Here is a 16,900-nt window from a genome sequence, read left to right on the forward strand (position 1 = left end):
TACATTACGTGTTCTATGGTAGAAAAAGCAATTGATTTTACCGCTCCATATTTGACACAACCTCCTAACGTCTTGACACGCCCCTCCTTAGACTGTGTTTTACTTTCGATTTCCCCGACTTGTCCTGCAGGATTCCAGCATGTGATAAAACGGTGAGATACGTTTTCTTCCACAAAGGCATACTATAAATTATGCAAACTGTGTAGTAGCCTATCCTGATTCGAATAAAATAAAGTTACAAATAGATGTAATATACTTTTTGTATTGTAACGCTGAATAACGACTTCTGCCACAAACGTATGCTACTGTTGGCTAATGTTGACCTAAGTTTGATAGCTAACGTAAAGAGCAGGCTAAAAGTACGAACTTTTACACAAAGTCTTGACTCGTTCTGACATTGTATACATTATTGGCAAGCCACAAATCGACAGGGATAAGGTTAAGTGATTTTGCTGATATATCTCTCAATACGTTTATCCCAAACTGGGATTTGTTTGCATATGGGGTATTTGTTGTCCGCACTGCTGGCTGTGTAATGAATGCAGACTGGACTCGCTGCATTTAAAAATAACATTGCTGTGATCTATTTTTAATAGTAGGCTACTGAACGCAGCATGGAAGGAACGACCATTGAAGTTTGTGGAGTGCCTGATATCCTTCCCCCCGATCGCACTGTGGACAAGCTCACAATCCACTTTTTACGACCCAAACATGGGGGCGGGGAGGTTCTAAAAGTAATCTATCCCACCTCCACTAAAGGGCAAGCCTTTGTCGTATTCGAGCTCAGTGAAGGTACATTATAAGCTTATTTGAATGCCTTAATAACTGAGTGAGAACAACATCATTCCTCACTTTTATGTGTGTGCTTCTGATGTGCTGGGAGTAGGCCTGTATCTGATACTGACCTAAACCTTAATGTTTGTTTTCACAGTGGCGGCCCAGGTTGCACGTTTGGAACAGACCTTGGATATGGGCCTGGCTGAGCAGTTTCCCCTGAAGGTTGAGATTATAGACCGGTCTGAGGTAAAGAAATACATTACTCCTCAGAGGTAGCTGTTTGTGTAATGTTAGTGTGGAATGCAAAAAAAATGTCTCCATGATACATGACAGTAGCCTACCTAATCCTAAGTGATCCTCACAACTTCAATATGGGCATAAAGTATTGTGTGTGTGTGTGTGTGTGTGTGTGTGTGTGTGTGTCGTTATAGGTGGACCTACCTGTTGAGGCCACGTTGGACCTGTCCATGTTCCCTGACCAGAGTGAAGTCCTTCGTCTCCTGCAGAAGCACAACTTTGAGGTGTCTCAGGCCGGCTCCAGTCCCGGCATAGTGCTGCTGCAGGGGACTTTCCTGAGCCTGCGCGCGGTCCGTACCCTGCTGCAGAAACAGCTGCAGGAGCCACTCCAGCACCACGCCAGGCATCACGCCAATGGAGACCGCCCCTTGTCGCTCTTAGATGGCAACGCCTCAGGTGCGCTCCCCAAATACTCATCCAGAACGCTACCTTACGCGAACGGGTCCCATGGTAACGCGAGTGAGCGTTCTACTACTAACAGCTCACAGGACTACCTGAGCGCAAGGAGCTCGTCAGTTAGCAGGAGCCCGGCAGGGTTAGATAGCTCTTCCGCCGGCTCAGAGCAGTCGCTTTCGTCGTATTATCACTCGCGGGACGGGAGATCTTCTCGAAAACCAGGCTATTTGTTGCAGGACTCGGGAGCTCCTCAAAGCTTACCCATCTATCCAAGTGAGACTTTGACAACCAAACCACCACTGCAGCGGGTGACGTCGTCTATCAGGGAGACCACTCTCCCAGTGGAGGCAGATGCCTTTTGTTATACCTGGAGCTTCGCCAAAGACAATGTAGACACCATACTCAAAAGATATGGCATAGAATATGGAACAGAGGGGAATTCAGGGGTAACAACCCTTATTCTGAAGGGAAGAGAATGTGAGAGAGCCAAGCAGGAGCTGGGTGTTCTATTCCAGAAGGTTTCCTCATCTTTATGCACCCAAGAGATACATTTGTCTGAACTCAGTCACGTGAGGAAATCACAAATTGGCAAAGAGATCCAGAAATGTAAAGATATATTTAAAGTGATGATCAGACAAACGGATAACTCGATTGTAATCATTGGAACTTCCTCAGACAGCTATGCTATGAAGCAGCGAGTTTTAGGAGAACCTGAAGCCTTACCAGCGCCTGGGCGCACAGGCCGAAATACTGAACGAGGGTCCACAGCTCGGCGTAGTGCATCCTTGCCCAAACACCAGAAGTTAAGGTCTGACCAGGACAGTAGAACAAGGATGGACTCGGCTGGGCCTCAGACCTATTCTCCGTTACCTTACCAGGACAGTAAGCCTCATGAAAGGGCGGTCATGGCAGGGTCACGCAGTAGAACCAGCTCAGAGAGCAGAGATAGGGCAGTGGCTCATAGGTCTGTGCCCAATACACAACTGGAGCCTACGTCGCCCTCTAGAGGACATCAAAAACCTCCATCAATGAAGGAAACACTAGTTTCACTAATCAATCCAACAGCAATTAAAAACAAGTTGACCAAAAAAAAGTAGTCTTAGATTCACAGTCTAACTTCTGTATTTGTAGAGCTTTCCACACTACAAAATGTTTTAAGTTACTATTAACATCTTGTGATTATGACTTTACATAAATGACAAATCGCTTGTGGCTCATAAGTCATGTAGACAGAAGGTTTTATGTCATGATTACTAATAAATACTAAATAGTACATACTAGTAAATAGTAAAAGTTGTAGTGAAGTTTTTCTGATCAATAACCATATCTTATGATATTAACCATGATATTAACCATTTCTGGGATTGCATCTCTTAAATACAGTAGTAGGGACTTGGGGTCAAATCATGGAGGTAATATCTATTTTGATTATTTATTAACTGAGTATGGAAGGATTGTTTTGACTGAAGACACTTTGTATAGCCTGTATTTGTTTTCTGAAGGCTGGAATTGTTTAAAACATTTTTTTTTTCTTTTGGAAAAAGTGGCGAAAAGCTTAATACTTCTGAAAGATGTTTGATCTGAATTGCATTTGGATTACATTTGTGTGACTGACATTAAACATAGAAAATGAAAAGCAGAGAATGAAAGTCTCATTGCATGTAATTCATATTTTTGCCACCTTTGGATGTTGTTTGGATAATTTCTGAGTCTAACTGCCTATTAGCTTTAGTTTTCTGTTACCAGGTCCTCCCATATCTGTGTTTGTCAGTGCCATGGCAACAGAAACTGTGGTGAACATTGAGGAAGTCCTCCCCATTGGTCCTGAAAATGAGCAGGAAGTGAGCTGGTCTTACAGTTTCAAAATCAGGCGCCTCTTTGCTGAAAAAGGCTGGTCTTATATGGTCAAAGGAGGCTGGAGGACACAGGAGTTAATAGCCTGCACAGAGGCAATACATACAGCAGCCTATAATATAATGTGTACAGTCTGTGCACTGTAGCCTTTAGACCAGTGTTGACCAGATATTGTGACATTGAACCACCATTTTAATGTTTTTAGTGACATGTATAGAGATTTATATTGGAATGAGCATTACTGTATTTTGTTCAGAACGAGGCTCAGATAGTTGAAAGTCTCCCCAAATAAGTAGGAATAAGGTTACCACTTCTTCATAAACTGAAATCCCTTTTTGTATGCAAGCATGATGGCACAGATAGGCTGTTTAACTCAAGCAATCATGACCTGTCTGTACGTGCCCAGGTTACTATCTGCTTCATCCAAAAGACTAAAACAGGTTCAGCAGAGGGCTTACATATTTTGTGCAAATACTATACGGACAAATAAATGTTCAATCTGCAGTGGATAAAGCCTTATGTTCACCACAAGTTGCTTATGAAATATGTAGCTGTCATCATAACTGTGTGTTGAAATGCATCTTTACATTTCTAGATGGCTTTGAACAGATACACTATGTTGCTTCTTCTTTGCGTAGCAGCTATTTGTTGTGAAATCCCCCTGTGTTGTGTCAGGGTCACAACTGTGACCATATCCTGTTGCCAAAATCATTCTTAAGCCCCCAAAGCTACAGATCTCGTCTCCTCAGTAAGATCTGGACATGAGTGACCTGGCTGGGTGTTGGTTTGGCCATCCACTGTATTTGTGTGAGAATTGTGTGACGTCAACAGAGAGGAATGCACTGTTTACTGTTTACTGTTTGTTTCTGTAATTGAATACCAGCCCACTCGATGATAAACTGATAGTGATCATCTTTTGCTTGGGTCTTTTTGTGCCCCCTACATGTCGGGCTGAGGTTCATCTCTCTACGTTGGTAGAGCTCTCTCACACACCACAAGCTCTTGGTTAGTCGATGACGACATAGGGGAGAGAGGACTAGGCTACGTCTGGCTCTGCCATAACTCTGTGTTGATCGCTGCTGACTGACTGACCAGGAAATGCCAGGGTCCTTCCCAGGAGATAAGGATCCTCTTTGGGTTCCCCAGGGGGCAAACCACTGTGTCGCTGTCTGTGTGGAGCCTGTTGAGCCGTCAGGACTTCGGAGGAGAGAGGTGGGTCAAAGACTGGAGAGAGAGGAAAGAGTGAAAGAAGGGGGAGAGAAAAGAAAAAGAGTGCTCTGTTTTCACAGCATCTCTTTCGCCCTTGACGATTGCTCATGCAAAGATGGGAGGCTGTGGCAAGAAGAGGAAGGCTGAAAAGCAGAATAGCTTCAAACCCTTTCGGAAGACAGATAGCTATTTTCATGCCACAGGCGTATATATAGTCTCTTGCCTGCTCACAGACACACATGTTCGATGACGTGTTGTGGCTTGTTGACCGCAGCCCTGTGACTCTACTGTAGGCTTAGGCCTCAGCTCCAGAGAAACACACGCAGCCACAGCTAAGCCACACCTACCAGCACTTACACACACCCGCGCGCACACACACTGCCCTGCCTGAGTGTTTGGGCCCTGCCGGTTTAGATGCACTTCTCTCTTCCTCTCTCTGCGTGTGTGTGCTCACGTCTGTGTGTCTGCCACCCCACACAGCCTCTCTCTCTCTCTCCTTCCCTTCTCTCTCTCTCTCTGTCTATCTCTTCCCGCCAGCGAGAGACTGTAGACAGCAGCCACCACCATGGCGGAGCTGGAGGGCTTCGAGTTTGGCAAGTCGGACTTTGTGCTCCTGGACGAGGTGAACATGGAGCACTTCATGGAGAACCTGAGGCTGAGGTGAGTCGGGGAAGAGGAGGAGGACGTTTCAGCCCCTCTCCCTTCTAACCCCCCCTCCCCTCTCCCCCCACACTCCCCAGGGAATGGATCATTAAAGGGGGGGGTGATGGTAACGGAGGAGACTCAAGGGCACGAGAGGAAGCTGTTCATACTGTTTCAGACAGACAGAGGGACTTTTGAATGTGTCAGATTAGGAGCTGTTGCTGTTGCTTCGTGCCGTTATCTGTATCTCACAGTTCCCAGTCTTCGACTATTCTGATCCTGTTTTGGAGCTGGAGGCATTTTGTTCCTTTTTTTATCTCTCTCTTTTTCTTTTGGTTCCACACATTTGAGAAGCTTTTAAAAAAAACTTTCAAAAGTCTTTCAAAGACTGAGCCGACAGCATCTGTCCTTCCTGTGCCACTCCCTGTGAATGAAGATGAGACCAAATTCAAGCAGGCTAGTGAGCACTTTGAGGGGAAGCATGAGTCATTTCTGGTCTGTGCTCGGTCCTGTGTGGTTAATGTTCGGGCGGCTCATATTTCGCACTCTGAGTAGATGACAGATTATGTAGTGTGTGGAACACTCAGAGGGGAGGTAAACACATTTGGGGCAGTTTTTCAGTTATGGTGGAAGATGGTGACGAAAAGATTTGAGTCTTCATTTCGTTCCATTTGACACCATGTTGATTGTCACACTGATGTGATGTGAGGTCATGTCATTTGGTGACAGAAAGTGAGTCAGGTGACCTTACCGCAAGCTATTTCTGAGTGTGTTTTCCAGCACATTGTGTCTCACTCTTGACAATTCTCATATTGTCAGCTTCACTGTGTTCTCACCAGTCCTAAATACCACCCATTTGCACGTTTCAACTTGCTCTATTTACAACCTCGCTGAATTCAGATCCTTTTCTCCCCTCTTCTATCAACGTGCCATGCTCTGTTAACACTTTGAAACTTTGAGCCAAGATTTTGTTCTTTCTACATCATGATATGAAACACTGATGTCCCTCTTGCATTGACTGTGAGGAAGGAAACGTGATAGTGAGATACAAGTGTCTTGATCAGTTAGAGCTGACAAAAGACTAGAGGATTCTTTCATTGGATTATGTAAAATATGTTGACCTCAGAATGCGCATGGGCGGTAAATTTGGCATGTATATGAATGAATGATGACTTTGTGTCTATACTCTGGCTATGGACCAGGTGACAGGTGGTGCTGTATGCTAACTAGTGGCTAAATAACCTCTATACAGGTTATTTATCTTGAATTAACTTGCGGGTAATGTTAATGTTTTTTGTTGTCCCTTTCTGTTATCTCCCTGCTCAAAGCTAGCACAGGCTTGTGAAATGTTAGCGGGTTCTATGAAACTGAACTGTCTTGAGACACACGTTACACTTCCTGTTCTTACTTCCCACCTCTGTATCACTTCCTGTCGATGTCTGGGCGTGTGCAAGTCATACAGAGAGAATGAGTGAGAGATACTGAAAAAATACAGAGGTGTGATAAGCCTTTGTTGTCACTGAAAATGCATCTCAAAACACAACAGATGTAATGCAGGCACCTTTGATTCATAATTATGTTGGTGAGACATCAACACAGTGGACTACAGCTCATTTGCACTCACTAGGTTCACTGGACTGTTTTCAGCATGCTGCTTGTCACAAGCGCCTTGTAATGTCTGTTTTTGTGGGTGGGCGTGTTCAGTGATAGTTCCTGTACAATCATTTGTTTTTATCCATGATGCTCGTATAGCAGACCTGCTCATCTGTGGTCTCTGATGCAATGACTTGTGGGTTTGAAGTTTGCATGTGTACGTGTGTATGTGTGTGCGTGACAGGGGTGGAAATTCAAATTTGAAAATGTGAAAATCTATCAGCCAATAGCAGATTTCTGGTCAAATTAACCAGCCACTCGATGTTAAAATATGACTTTGTGTCTGAAATCTACCAGCCACTCTCACATTTTACCAGCATTTTGCTGGTGGCTGGTGCGCATTTCCATCCCTGGTGCGTGACTAACTAAGCTGCAAATTGTCCTGCTGGGTTAGAGTTGTCTGAACAGAAACAAACTGCCACTCTTTGCTGAGGGTGATGAAATGAAAGGTGGAATCCCTGATTATAATCCATTATCCTTTAAGTGAACTGTCTGCCCAGTTTGTGTACAAAAGCTCAGGTGCATGGGCAGAGTACTTTCTCAGTCAGTAAAGTACCAGTAAAGTACCATGCAGTGAGCCATACACATATTCCACATTGCCTGACAAACTGCTTTTGGAGGACAGGAGAGGTGCAGTTTGATTGGTTGTAGATCTCAAACAGCAAAAAAACCCTTTTGTTATAAGTTTGCATTTGTATCCTTTAAACTTTCACATTTCAAAAAATTCAATAGTACCTTTAATACCTTTGTTTGTTTGTTTGTTTGTTTGTTTTCAGGTTCGAGAAAGGACGCATCTACACCTTCATTGGGGAGGTGGTGGTGTCCGTTAACCCGTACAAACAGATGGACATCTACGGGAAGGAGGTGATTGACGCATACCGGGGCCGCGAGCTCTACGAGAACCCTCCGCACCTGTACGCAGTGGCCGACGCTGCCTACAAGGCCATGAAGAGACGAGCCAAAGACACCTGCATCGTTATATCAGGTCAGTGCATGGCCTGGCTTTGCTATATTCATAGAGTGGGGGATATCATGCTTAGATCACATCAGATCAGCTGTGTGGGATTTGAAGCAGTGAGGTGATGGTTCTCTTCTGTCAGTGTTTTTTTTCCCCATGTCTTTTAAGAAGCAACAACAAAAAGCAATAACAGAAGCTCAAAGAACTAATGTGTGAGTGACTGTTCTTCTCGTCCACTTTCTTCTAAAATACCCTTTAGTATGCTTGGATGTTTTTTGTTATGTTTCCAGCAGCTTAAATTATCAGGTACACACACTGTGACGTACACCAAAACATCATGTCTCTCCCTCATTCTTAAAGGCCTACAGACAGTATAGCCTCAAATTATGTACATTAGGCTGTGTGGTTTCAGTCCTCTGTCCCTGCGTGAGGTGATATTCTGGTCGGCGTTGCAGCCATGCACTTTGCAGTCTCTTTCCCTTTTCTAATAATAGATGTGCAGTGGTCAGCCTCTCGGCCCTGCAAACCAAGTACCATCAGCTGCTCCATGTGCACAACAATGTGCACAGTCAGGAACAGAGCTGAAATTGGTCTCGTCATCGCCAAAAACCAAAGAGCTGGTGGGAAGTTATCATGTGAGATACACGCTCTAAAGTGGTGCTAGCTTTTTCCCATAGATGCCCTTTTAACCTTTTGATGTGTGCCAAAGTACAATAGATGCAGCTGTTAGTGTGTTTATTTTGAAACATTGGTGGCAGTACTGATTCAGAGCAATACACACACAGTTGAGTGAGGTGATTCAGTGCAATACACAGTTGCATGCCGTGATTCAGTTGTAGGTATGACTTTGCTAAAGATGGTTTCATAGACATACCACACGTCACTCAGTTATGAATTGAGGTTGTACACTTAAACACACTTGAGTTTGTGCATCCAGGAAGGAATTCTCATCATCAGCACATGCGCGGGATCGAGCTGCCTATGTCAGTAGAAGAGAGGTCTGACCATTTTTTTAAATTATGCTCCTGTAGGTTTTTGCCTACAAATCGATATTTCAGACCAGGAAGAGAGTGGCATTTAGTGGATTTTGAAACAAAATGATTTGATTAATGTATACTATGTGTGGAGAGCATTCATCGCTATCTCATCTATTGATGGAGGTGGCATTTAGAGGCTTTTGCATCTGAACTCCTCATCAAATGTTAATTCAGCCTCTAATTTGCAGCATTCTTGACAAGAGACGTTAGCATTACCACAAGGTCTTTTCGTTCTTAGCATAACCAAGACTACCATATACAGTAGGTAGGCTACATCACAGTTGTGTGTGTGTGTGTGTGTGTGTGTGTGTGTGTGTGTGTGTGTGTGTGCGTGCGTGCGCGTCAGAAAACAGTGTACTTCGCTAACACTGTAGCTATGGCTGTTTTCTTTGCATAACATAATGACACATATGTAATTTGTCCGTCATTCGTTCAGGTGAGAGTGGAGCAGGCAAGACTGAAGCCAGCAAATACATCATGCAGTACATTGCCGCCATTACCAACCCCTCCCAAAGAGAGGAAGTGGAGAGGTGAGTGCAAAGTTAATTTACAGTATATTCTCCCATTTACTGGAACACTGTACAAAGATTCACATGAACGAGAGAGGGGGAGAGAAAGTGGGAGACAGAGACAGAGACAGAGACAGAGACAGAGACAGAGACAGAGACAGAGACAGAGACAGAGACAGAGACAGAGAGAGAGAGAGAGAGAGAAAGAGTAGACAGGCTCCATTAAGGCCCATTACAGTTCCCCGTGCTCTACATGAAGTAGAATACACACACACACACACACACACACACACACACACACACACACACACACACACACACACACACACACACACAGTGAATATAGCCATTCAATGCATCAAATTGCAGTGCTTACTGACTACTGACAATTAGACGATCAGTGGCCTGCTCGGGAACACTACAACATGAAGGGTTGTTCTGGGAAACCAGGAATCTCATGGCTGCCAGGCAACGGCCCTATTTGGTCAGCTAGTGCTTTAAGGCGTGAGGAGAAGAGGAGGACATCTCCATCAGTGCCTTACAGTACACACACAGTACATGAAGCATCAGGCAACATGAATGGCCAGATGAGGATATGTACTGTGTTTCCTATAAACAGCACTGGGTTCAACTTTGCTGAGACGCACTAGGTATCAGGTATCGGGTATCATCAGAAGTGGGAAGCATCTCTCTTATTACCTAGACATGATAAGGGAACTGAGTGCTTCATCATGTTTCTCACGTTTCTCTCTGTTCTGTATATTAGTGTGAAGAATGTTCTCCTGAAGTCTAACTGCGTTCTGGAGGCCTTTGGTAATGCCAAGACCAACCGCAATGACAACTCCAGCCGCTTTGGAAAGTACATGGACATCAACTTCAACTTCAATGGAGATCCGACAGGAGGTCATATCAACAACTACCTGCTGGAGAAGGTGAGAGAGTCTGTAGATCATAAGGTGCAGGTGCACTCTTACTGTACATTGAAGTTTATTTACCAAAGCATCAACAAAATGCTGACACAAACACACATAAACACACACACACATGGACGCTTGCGCCTGCGTGCACACACACACACACACACACACACACACACACACACACACGCACGCACACACAAATCTCTTTCTCACCTTTTTGTCATACTCACTCTTTCACACACAAACACACTTGAGATGCAGCTGTGATCTCAGTGTATTAATTGCCATGAATTTCACTGAGCAAGTTAAAAAAAAAAAACTGAGGTTTTTAGTTTCAGGAGTTGTTTTTAGACTTAGTAGACTTAAACTCCCCCATGATGGACATGGGGGAGATAGAGAGGTGAGACTTTGAGTCCTGAAATAGAGCTGTGAACCCCATCTCCTCGCCCCCCTGCTCCTCTCCTCGTCCCTGTAGCCGCGAATGACTAAATCACACACAAGGCCGCAACGTTGTGAGAAAGCCATTTTTGTTCCCTTGTTGTCTCACTCATTGAAGTTCTTTGCAGGTCAAGTTGTAGTTCTTTACTTTATCTTACTTTACTTTTGTTTGCTGATGGAGCAGCAGAACAAAAGCACACACATTTGTAATGGGCGTAGTTCAGCTTTTGGGTGTAGTTTTCAACAGTGATTCAAGTGTACTGTAGGTGTAGCCAAACTCAGACACAGATTCACTTCTTTAATTTATGGAGTTTAGAGCATGGACGTACAGATAGAGACAAAGAAATCTGATGGTAAATTATTTTTTGTAAACATAATCTGTTTTAAATGCCATGATATGAGAAACCTAGAGTGTCAATTTACCAGGATGACAGGCGTTCCTTTGCTTCATGCTCAACTTTTCAGTTGTGGTGGTGGGCCGTGGTAATGTAGTGGTTAAAGAGTTGGTCTAGCATGCAATGGCCTGAAACAGTGTAGGTTCAATACCTAGCTTCCACTCTTGAGCAAGGCACTTAACCCCTAGTTGCTGCAGGGGCAATGGGCCTTGCAAGGTAAAGGCATATCCAAGCCACTTTGGATAACAGTGTCAGCTCTCTCTCTCTCTCTCTCTCTCTCTCTTTTTCAGTCAAGGGTTGTGCAACAGCAAGCAGGCGAAAGAAACTTCCACTCTTTCTATCAGGTGAGTAGAGGTTGCGCAAGATGGAAAAAGACCATGCTAGTCATGCAGCTTATGACAAAAATCTCTACTGTCTGGTAGCATATTCAAATCAACGTGAATCTGTATATTATTTTCAACACTTGCATATTTTCCATGTAATTATAGGCTGCCAAACTTCTGCTGCTGTTGTTATTGCTGTTATTCATTAGCGTTGTTTAGTATCAGCATGGTGGTTGCAGTGAAACCTGTTAGGCTTGGTTGTTAGATATGAGTTGAGTACTTGAGTGTGTGTGATAAGGAAGTCCTAATTATAGCCTGATAAATGTAACATCTTTTGCTGTGTTTAACTAGAAAGTGACTTTCCTCTCTTCTCTTGTCCCCAGTTATTGCGCGGAGGCACTCCAGAGATGCTGGGCAAACTGCACCTGAAGAAGGAGCCAGAGGCCTATGTCTACACCAAAGAGGGAGCAGCTGTGGTCACGGTGAGTTACGCTTCTGCTCATTCTCACATTCCGTTGTGTTGTTGTTCTGATGACTTTTTTGATCCTGTGAGGGAAATTCGGTCTCTGCATTTTATCCCAATTCGTGAATTAGTGAACACACGCAACATGCAGTGAATACACAGTGAGGTGAAGCACACACTAACCCAGAGCAGTGAGCTGCCTGCCCAACAGCGGCGCTCAGGGAGCAGTGAGGGGCAGGCAACCCTTCAGTTACAAGCTCGAAGCCCTAACCAGTAGGCCACGGCTGCCCCCAATCAATGCATAAAAACCTGATGCCAAAGAACCAAGACGATATATGATGATAATGTTTTTTTCCCCCACTGTTCTTTCACAATAGTGCCATTTTGTCAGCCCTGGATTTTGTCAGGGCAACACAAAAAGTACGCTGTATCTTTAAAGATAAATCAACTGTAGTTACAGGTCCTGCAGCTCTTCTTGTTAATTACTGAAAGATCCTGCTGTTTGAAGTGCTGAACGATGATGATATATGATAGTCATTACAAGTTTGGCATCAAGCAGATGGTAGCTGTCGAAAGGGCTTTAATGATGTGAATATTTAGTAGAGTTCTTTTTCCTTTTTCACTCAAGTTGACTTTACGGTGGAGGTAACTCATTCTCTCTGAGCTATACCGGTACATGCTTTACAGCAGGGGTTCTCAATGTTTTTGGTTCCAAGGACCCCTTTTAGGGGATAACATTTTCCGAGGACCCCCTTGTAACCGTAACAGTTAACCATTCGTATTCTCTGAAGTTGTGGCCGGGTCCACTATCCCAAGTTAATGTGGGTAGGACCAAATAGACACAATTTGGTTGTTTTATGGGTGAAAAGAGTATCATCTTTTTAAAATGTTAACTTTATCATTTCAAGCAAATTATTTCGCGGACCCATTGGCTATGGGTCACGGACCCCACTTTGAGAACCACTGCTTTACAGTACATAGACAGAGGCAAAACTCTTGCACTAAAAGTTACCAGGAACAAGTCTGGCCTTTGGTCACATCTTAACCAGGAACAAATCTGGAAACATGACCAAAAAATATATAAGGTTTTGTTTCATGGTCATGATCTTACCTGATCAACGGCTTTATACAGTGCAATATCATTATCATTATACAGTGCAATAGCATCATCAATATGCATATCATAACAGGGAAATAATAAATACTCAAAAAAACAAAAAAGGTTTGCGGGTAAAAGAGCTTAGTCACTGAAGTGTGTCTCAAAAACAGGTGTTTTTTTCAGTGTTTTGGTAACTGCCTCTGAAACATTTCACAAATGTAAGAGCAGCTTTTACAGCACAGCACAAGTATTGCTAGCTACAGTAGTTGTTATCTGTGCTGGTGGTGCAAAGCCAGCCTGTTGACTTCCATTTGGCTAGCTTGCTTGTCATAGATCAAAACTCCATAAGCTATCTTTAAAGTAGTAGAGACAAAACAACAGACGAGTGCTTTGTAACTGACTTTGTTCACTCTACCTTTGTTTCTGTAAGGGGTCCAATGATGGCGGATGTCACAAGGCTGTATTGAGCGCGCTCAAAGTGATTGGCTTCACTCAAGATGAGATCGACTCCATCTACAAGATCATTGGGACTATCCTTCTGCTGGTTCGTCATGTTTAATTTCAAAATTTGACTAAGAGGGAAGTAATCTACAGAAGTTCTGATTATAGGAAGTGGTGATTGAGGTTTTATGCTCTATGAACGTGGGAACAAGTTAGATGATTCAAATATGACAGCAAGGGGTGTATAAGGGACAGAGCGCAGGAAATCATTATCATCATCAAAGTTTGAAGTGGTACCCTCTCTCATAGTCACCAGTCCAATGTTGATATGGGCTGGGCATCTAAGTTACTGTAGATGCTTTTCAGGAGAGGTTTTCAGACAGATGTGAGATTCCAATGTAAAGGATGGACATGCTATCTGCGAGCACAGTGAGCTGTGAGCACAGCACTGCTGCCCTCTAAAGTGTTTTTCACCCGCATAACTCACTTGTCCATCAGTAATATGGGACAGGCTTGATACCTCACTACATTATAGTAAGGTGACATTCATTTCAGTGGTCCACCGTTATAGTGCGGGTGTGGACAGACAACTCTTTTCTACTCGTCCATTTTGAATGGCCTCTCGTTGCCATAGGGAAACATGGAGTTTGTGAACGATGGGGAGGCAGTGCAGGTGTCGTCAGCCGAGACCGTGAGTCACATCGCCGAGCTGACCACCACGGAGCCAGAGAGCGTGAACAAGACCCTGCTGTTCCGCACCGTGGCCACAGGGGGCGGCGAGGTCATCGAGAAAGGACACAGCCAACAGGAGGCCTGCTTTGGACGCGATGCCTTCGCCAAGGTAACCCAAGAGAACAGCACGACCAAGTTGCTATGCACAGATACAGTAGCATGTACAAATGGTATCAAGGCTACAACAGCAGTCAAAGTGATGTGTGTTTGCACTCAAAATTCAGTCACTCATCAACCCCTTCAGACTGGATTGAGTAGCACCGGGCCAGACTGGATCTTGTTCTGCTCTTGGCTGAGCTTGTGTGTCTCTGGTGTCATCATCCCTTTTTCATCAGCCATTTTAAACTGATTTGAACAATTTATTTATCTAAAAATGGAAAGAAAAACACGCACTCCGACGCGTTTCGGCTGAAAGCCTTCGTCAGGGAGTGAACGGAGGCTTTCAGCCGAAACGTGTCGGAGTGCATGTTTTTTATTATGTATTGCCAAGTAGAATAAAGGCATTTTAAACTTTCTACTAGATGAGTGCCATGGTATCTTTCCATTTTTTTATACTAATTAAGCCTTTGACCAAAGCGCACCATCTAGCACTATCACAAATTCCAGGTAGCACTCCAGCTCAACAATTTTTTCATTACTTATTTATCTAGGTTTTGTTTACCTTTTTCTCTCCCTTCCCCCTTATTGGATTTAGTTACCTCTTTCTGCAACAACAGTTACCACTGTGGCAATAAAGTATATCTTATCTTATCGAGCCATGTTTAACTCAGAGTTGACCCTCTCTTTGTATGTGCTCCAGGCCCTTTATGAGAGACTGTTTGGCTGGATTGTCAGCCGTATAAATTCAGTGATCGAGGTGAAAAACTACAACCCTGCCCTTCATGGCAAGAACACTGTCATCGGTGTGCTGGATATCTATGGCTTTGAGATCTTTGATAACAACAGGTGAGTTTTTAATCAAAGTTTTTATGATCAGTTCTCTTCTCATTTTACTGTAGAAGAATTGTAAATGTTGGAATGTGGCTGTACCACACGTCATGCTGTCTCTGTGTGTGTCCAGTTTTGAACAGTTTTGCATCAACTACTGTAATGAGAAGCTCCAGCAGCTCTTCATTGAGCTGATCCTTCGGCAGGAGCAAGAGGAGTACAACAGAGAGGGCATCACATGGCAGCACGTAAGGACACACATGCGCACACACACACACACACACACACACACACATATATAATACACACATACACACACACTCACACACACAGTCACAGACACAGACACACACACACACACACACACACACACACACATTCAATGTGTGCGCGCGCACACACACACACACACACACACACACACACACACATACAGTATGCATACATGCAGAAACTCATACAGTACACATGTACACACACCCACACACCAGCAAGTCTCTTGAAGCCAAGTGTTCCTTGATGTGCTTCTTTGTATTGAGACGCTAACAGTCAGCTTTCCCTCTAGATTGACTACTTCAACAACCAGATCATAGTGGACCTGGTTGAGCAGGCCCATAAGGGGATCATCTCTATCCTGGATGAGGCCTGCCTGACTGTGGGTAACGTCACCGACACAGTCTGCCTGGAGAGCATGAACAACAAGTTGGGCCAGCACCCACACTTCACATCCCGCAAGGTGGGCTCCATACCAGAACTACTTAGTGTCTTCATTCATTCATTCATTCATTCATTTATTCATTCATTCATTCATTCGTTCATTCGTTCGTTCATTCGTTCATTCGTTCATTCATTCATTCATTCATTCATCCATCCATCCATCCATCATCCACTCATTTGATAGACACGCTACCGTTATCCTAAAGTAGCTCTCAAGTGATAACAACCTAGCTACTGTATCAGCAGTCAGATTATAACTTTGTTTCTTCTAGTTCTGCATACTTGTATCCCTAATCTGTTGACCTTGACCTTAAAGCACTTTGGATCAACTCCTATTGTTTTTAAATATGCTCTAGAGATACATTGACTTGCCTTTATCTCTATAAAGTCTATAAAGTAGCATTTTGCTCACAGGAGTGTTAACCAAAATCCCTTAGAGAGAAGTACTGACCCACATGTGCACACATTTTTATGGATGCATACGCTTCCTGGATATCAAACACATCACTTTGGAGTTGGAAGAGCCTTATTCTACCTGTTGATGTAGCTCCATGATCTGGTCAAAAGAGGGCAGTGTGTTCACACACTGCTGTGGTCATTGTGGGGACACTGTTATACTTGGTTGACTGTTAGTGCAGATGCAGATTCTATGCCCCTTGCAATAAGAGCAGCTAAATAAGTGTCCTGTTGGGAGGGGTTGACCTACAACAGTGGCCGAATAAGGTTGTGCGGAAGACTGAGAGCGTTGCTGGCAGGAAGCTGCTGTTAGTTCTTATGTGCTTTCTGGTGTTTGTGAACTGGTCCTTAACCCAGATGTAAAACTGCTTGCAGCTCTGTCCCACTGACAAGACCATGGAGTTCCACCGAGACTTCCGCATCCGTCACTACGCAGGCGATGTCACGTGAGTTTCCGTCCCATGAAGCAGCGGTCATTTGCACACAAGTTTAACATCAATGTAGCACGACCTATGAATCCACGCCACACAGCTGCTATACTGTCACACAACCATAATACTGGAAGTCAGAAGGTGGGGTACTGTTGCGCTCTTGATGAAAGTATTTTTAGTCAGGTGCGTCAAACCAAAAGATATCAGGAAATGGTAGTAAGAGTTC

At 44.0% G+C, this 16,900-nt stretch overlaps 3 protein-coding genes across 4 annotated transcripts in view; 2 read left to right on the forward strand and 1 right to left on the reverse strand.

The window, feature by feature from the left end:
* The window catches only part of parp10 (poly(ADP-ribose) polymerase family member 10), a 124,635-nt gene that overhangs the window by 23,936 nt on the left and 83,799 nt on the right, over positions 1 to 16,900 (reverse strand). The window lies entirely within an intron of this gene.
* On the forward strand, positions 18 to 3,200 carry si:dkey-154b15.1 (uncharacterized). 2 transcript variants are annotated; one of them, XM_062529111.1, is made up of 4 exons: positions 18 to 152; positions 597 to 792; positions 932 to 1,023; positions 1,209 to 3,200. In XM_062529111.1, exons 2-4 carry the CDS (start codon positions 615 to 617, stop codon positions 2,565 to 2,567), a joined length of 1,629 nt encoding a protein of 542 aa, XP_062385095.1. In that variant the 5' UTR covers positions 18 to 152; positions 597 to 614; the 3' UTR covers positions 2,568 to 3,200. The 2 variants fall into 2 exon arrangements, with proteins under 2 accessions (XP_062385095.1, XP_062385096.1); XM_062529112.1 differs by having other exon boundaries at positions 85 to 152; positions 600 to 792.
* myo1g (myosin IG) overlaps positions 4,909 to 16,900 on the forward strand; it is a 62,013-nt gene continuing 50,021 nt past the window's right edge. The window contains exons 1-12 of the mRNA XM_062529101.1: positions 4,909 to 5,193; positions 7,605 to 7,813; positions 9,260 to 9,353; positions 10,099 to 10,264; positions 11,376 to 11,429; positions 11,792 to 11,890; positions 13,401 to 13,514; positions 14,046 to 14,252; positions 14,943 to 15,088; positions 15,204 to 15,318; positions 15,636 to 15,806; positions 16,619 to 16,689. Of these exons, the coding sequence (XP_062385085.1) occupies positions 5,099 to 5,193; positions 7,605 to 7,813; positions 9,260 to 9,353; positions 10,099 to 10,264; positions 11,376 to 11,429; positions 11,792 to 11,890; positions 13,401 to 13,514; positions 14,046 to 14,252; positions 14,943 to 15,088; positions 15,204 to 15,318; positions 15,636 to 15,806; positions 16,619 to 16,689 (1,541 nt within the window). The 5' untranslated portion in view covers positions 4,909 to 5,098. The remainder of the gene's footprint in view (positions 5,194 to 7,604; positions 7,814 to 9,259; positions 9,354 to 10,098; positions 10,265 to 11,375; positions 11,430 to 11,791; positions 11,891 to 13,400; positions 13,515 to 14,045; positions 14,253 to 14,942; positions 15,089 to 15,203; positions 15,319 to 15,635; positions 15,807 to 16,618; positions 16,690 to 16,900) is intronic.

The sequence above is a fragment of the Sardina pilchardus genome, chromosome 24 (assembly GCF_963854185.1).
Source record: "Sardina pilchardus chromosome 24, fSarPil1.1, whole genome shotgun sequence".
Taxonomy (NCBI): Eukaryota; Metazoa; Chordata; class Actinopteri; order Clupeiformes; family Clupeidae; genus Sardina; species Sardina pilchardus.

Excerpts from the sequence above, each read along its gene's own strand:
- si:dkey-154b15.1 (XM_062529111.1), top strand. The coding sequence starts at position 615 with ATGGAAGGAACGACCATTGAAGTTTGTGGAGTGCCTGATATCCTTCCC. Across the intron at positions 793-931 it reads CGTATTCGAGCTCAGTGAAG|TGGCGGCCCAGGTTGCACGT; the intron begins GTACATTATAAG and ends TTGTTTTCACAG. Across the intron at positions 1,024-1,208 it reads AGATTATAGACCGGTCTGAG|GTGGACCTACCTGTTGAGGC; the intron begins GTAAAGAAATAC and ends GTGTCGTTATAG.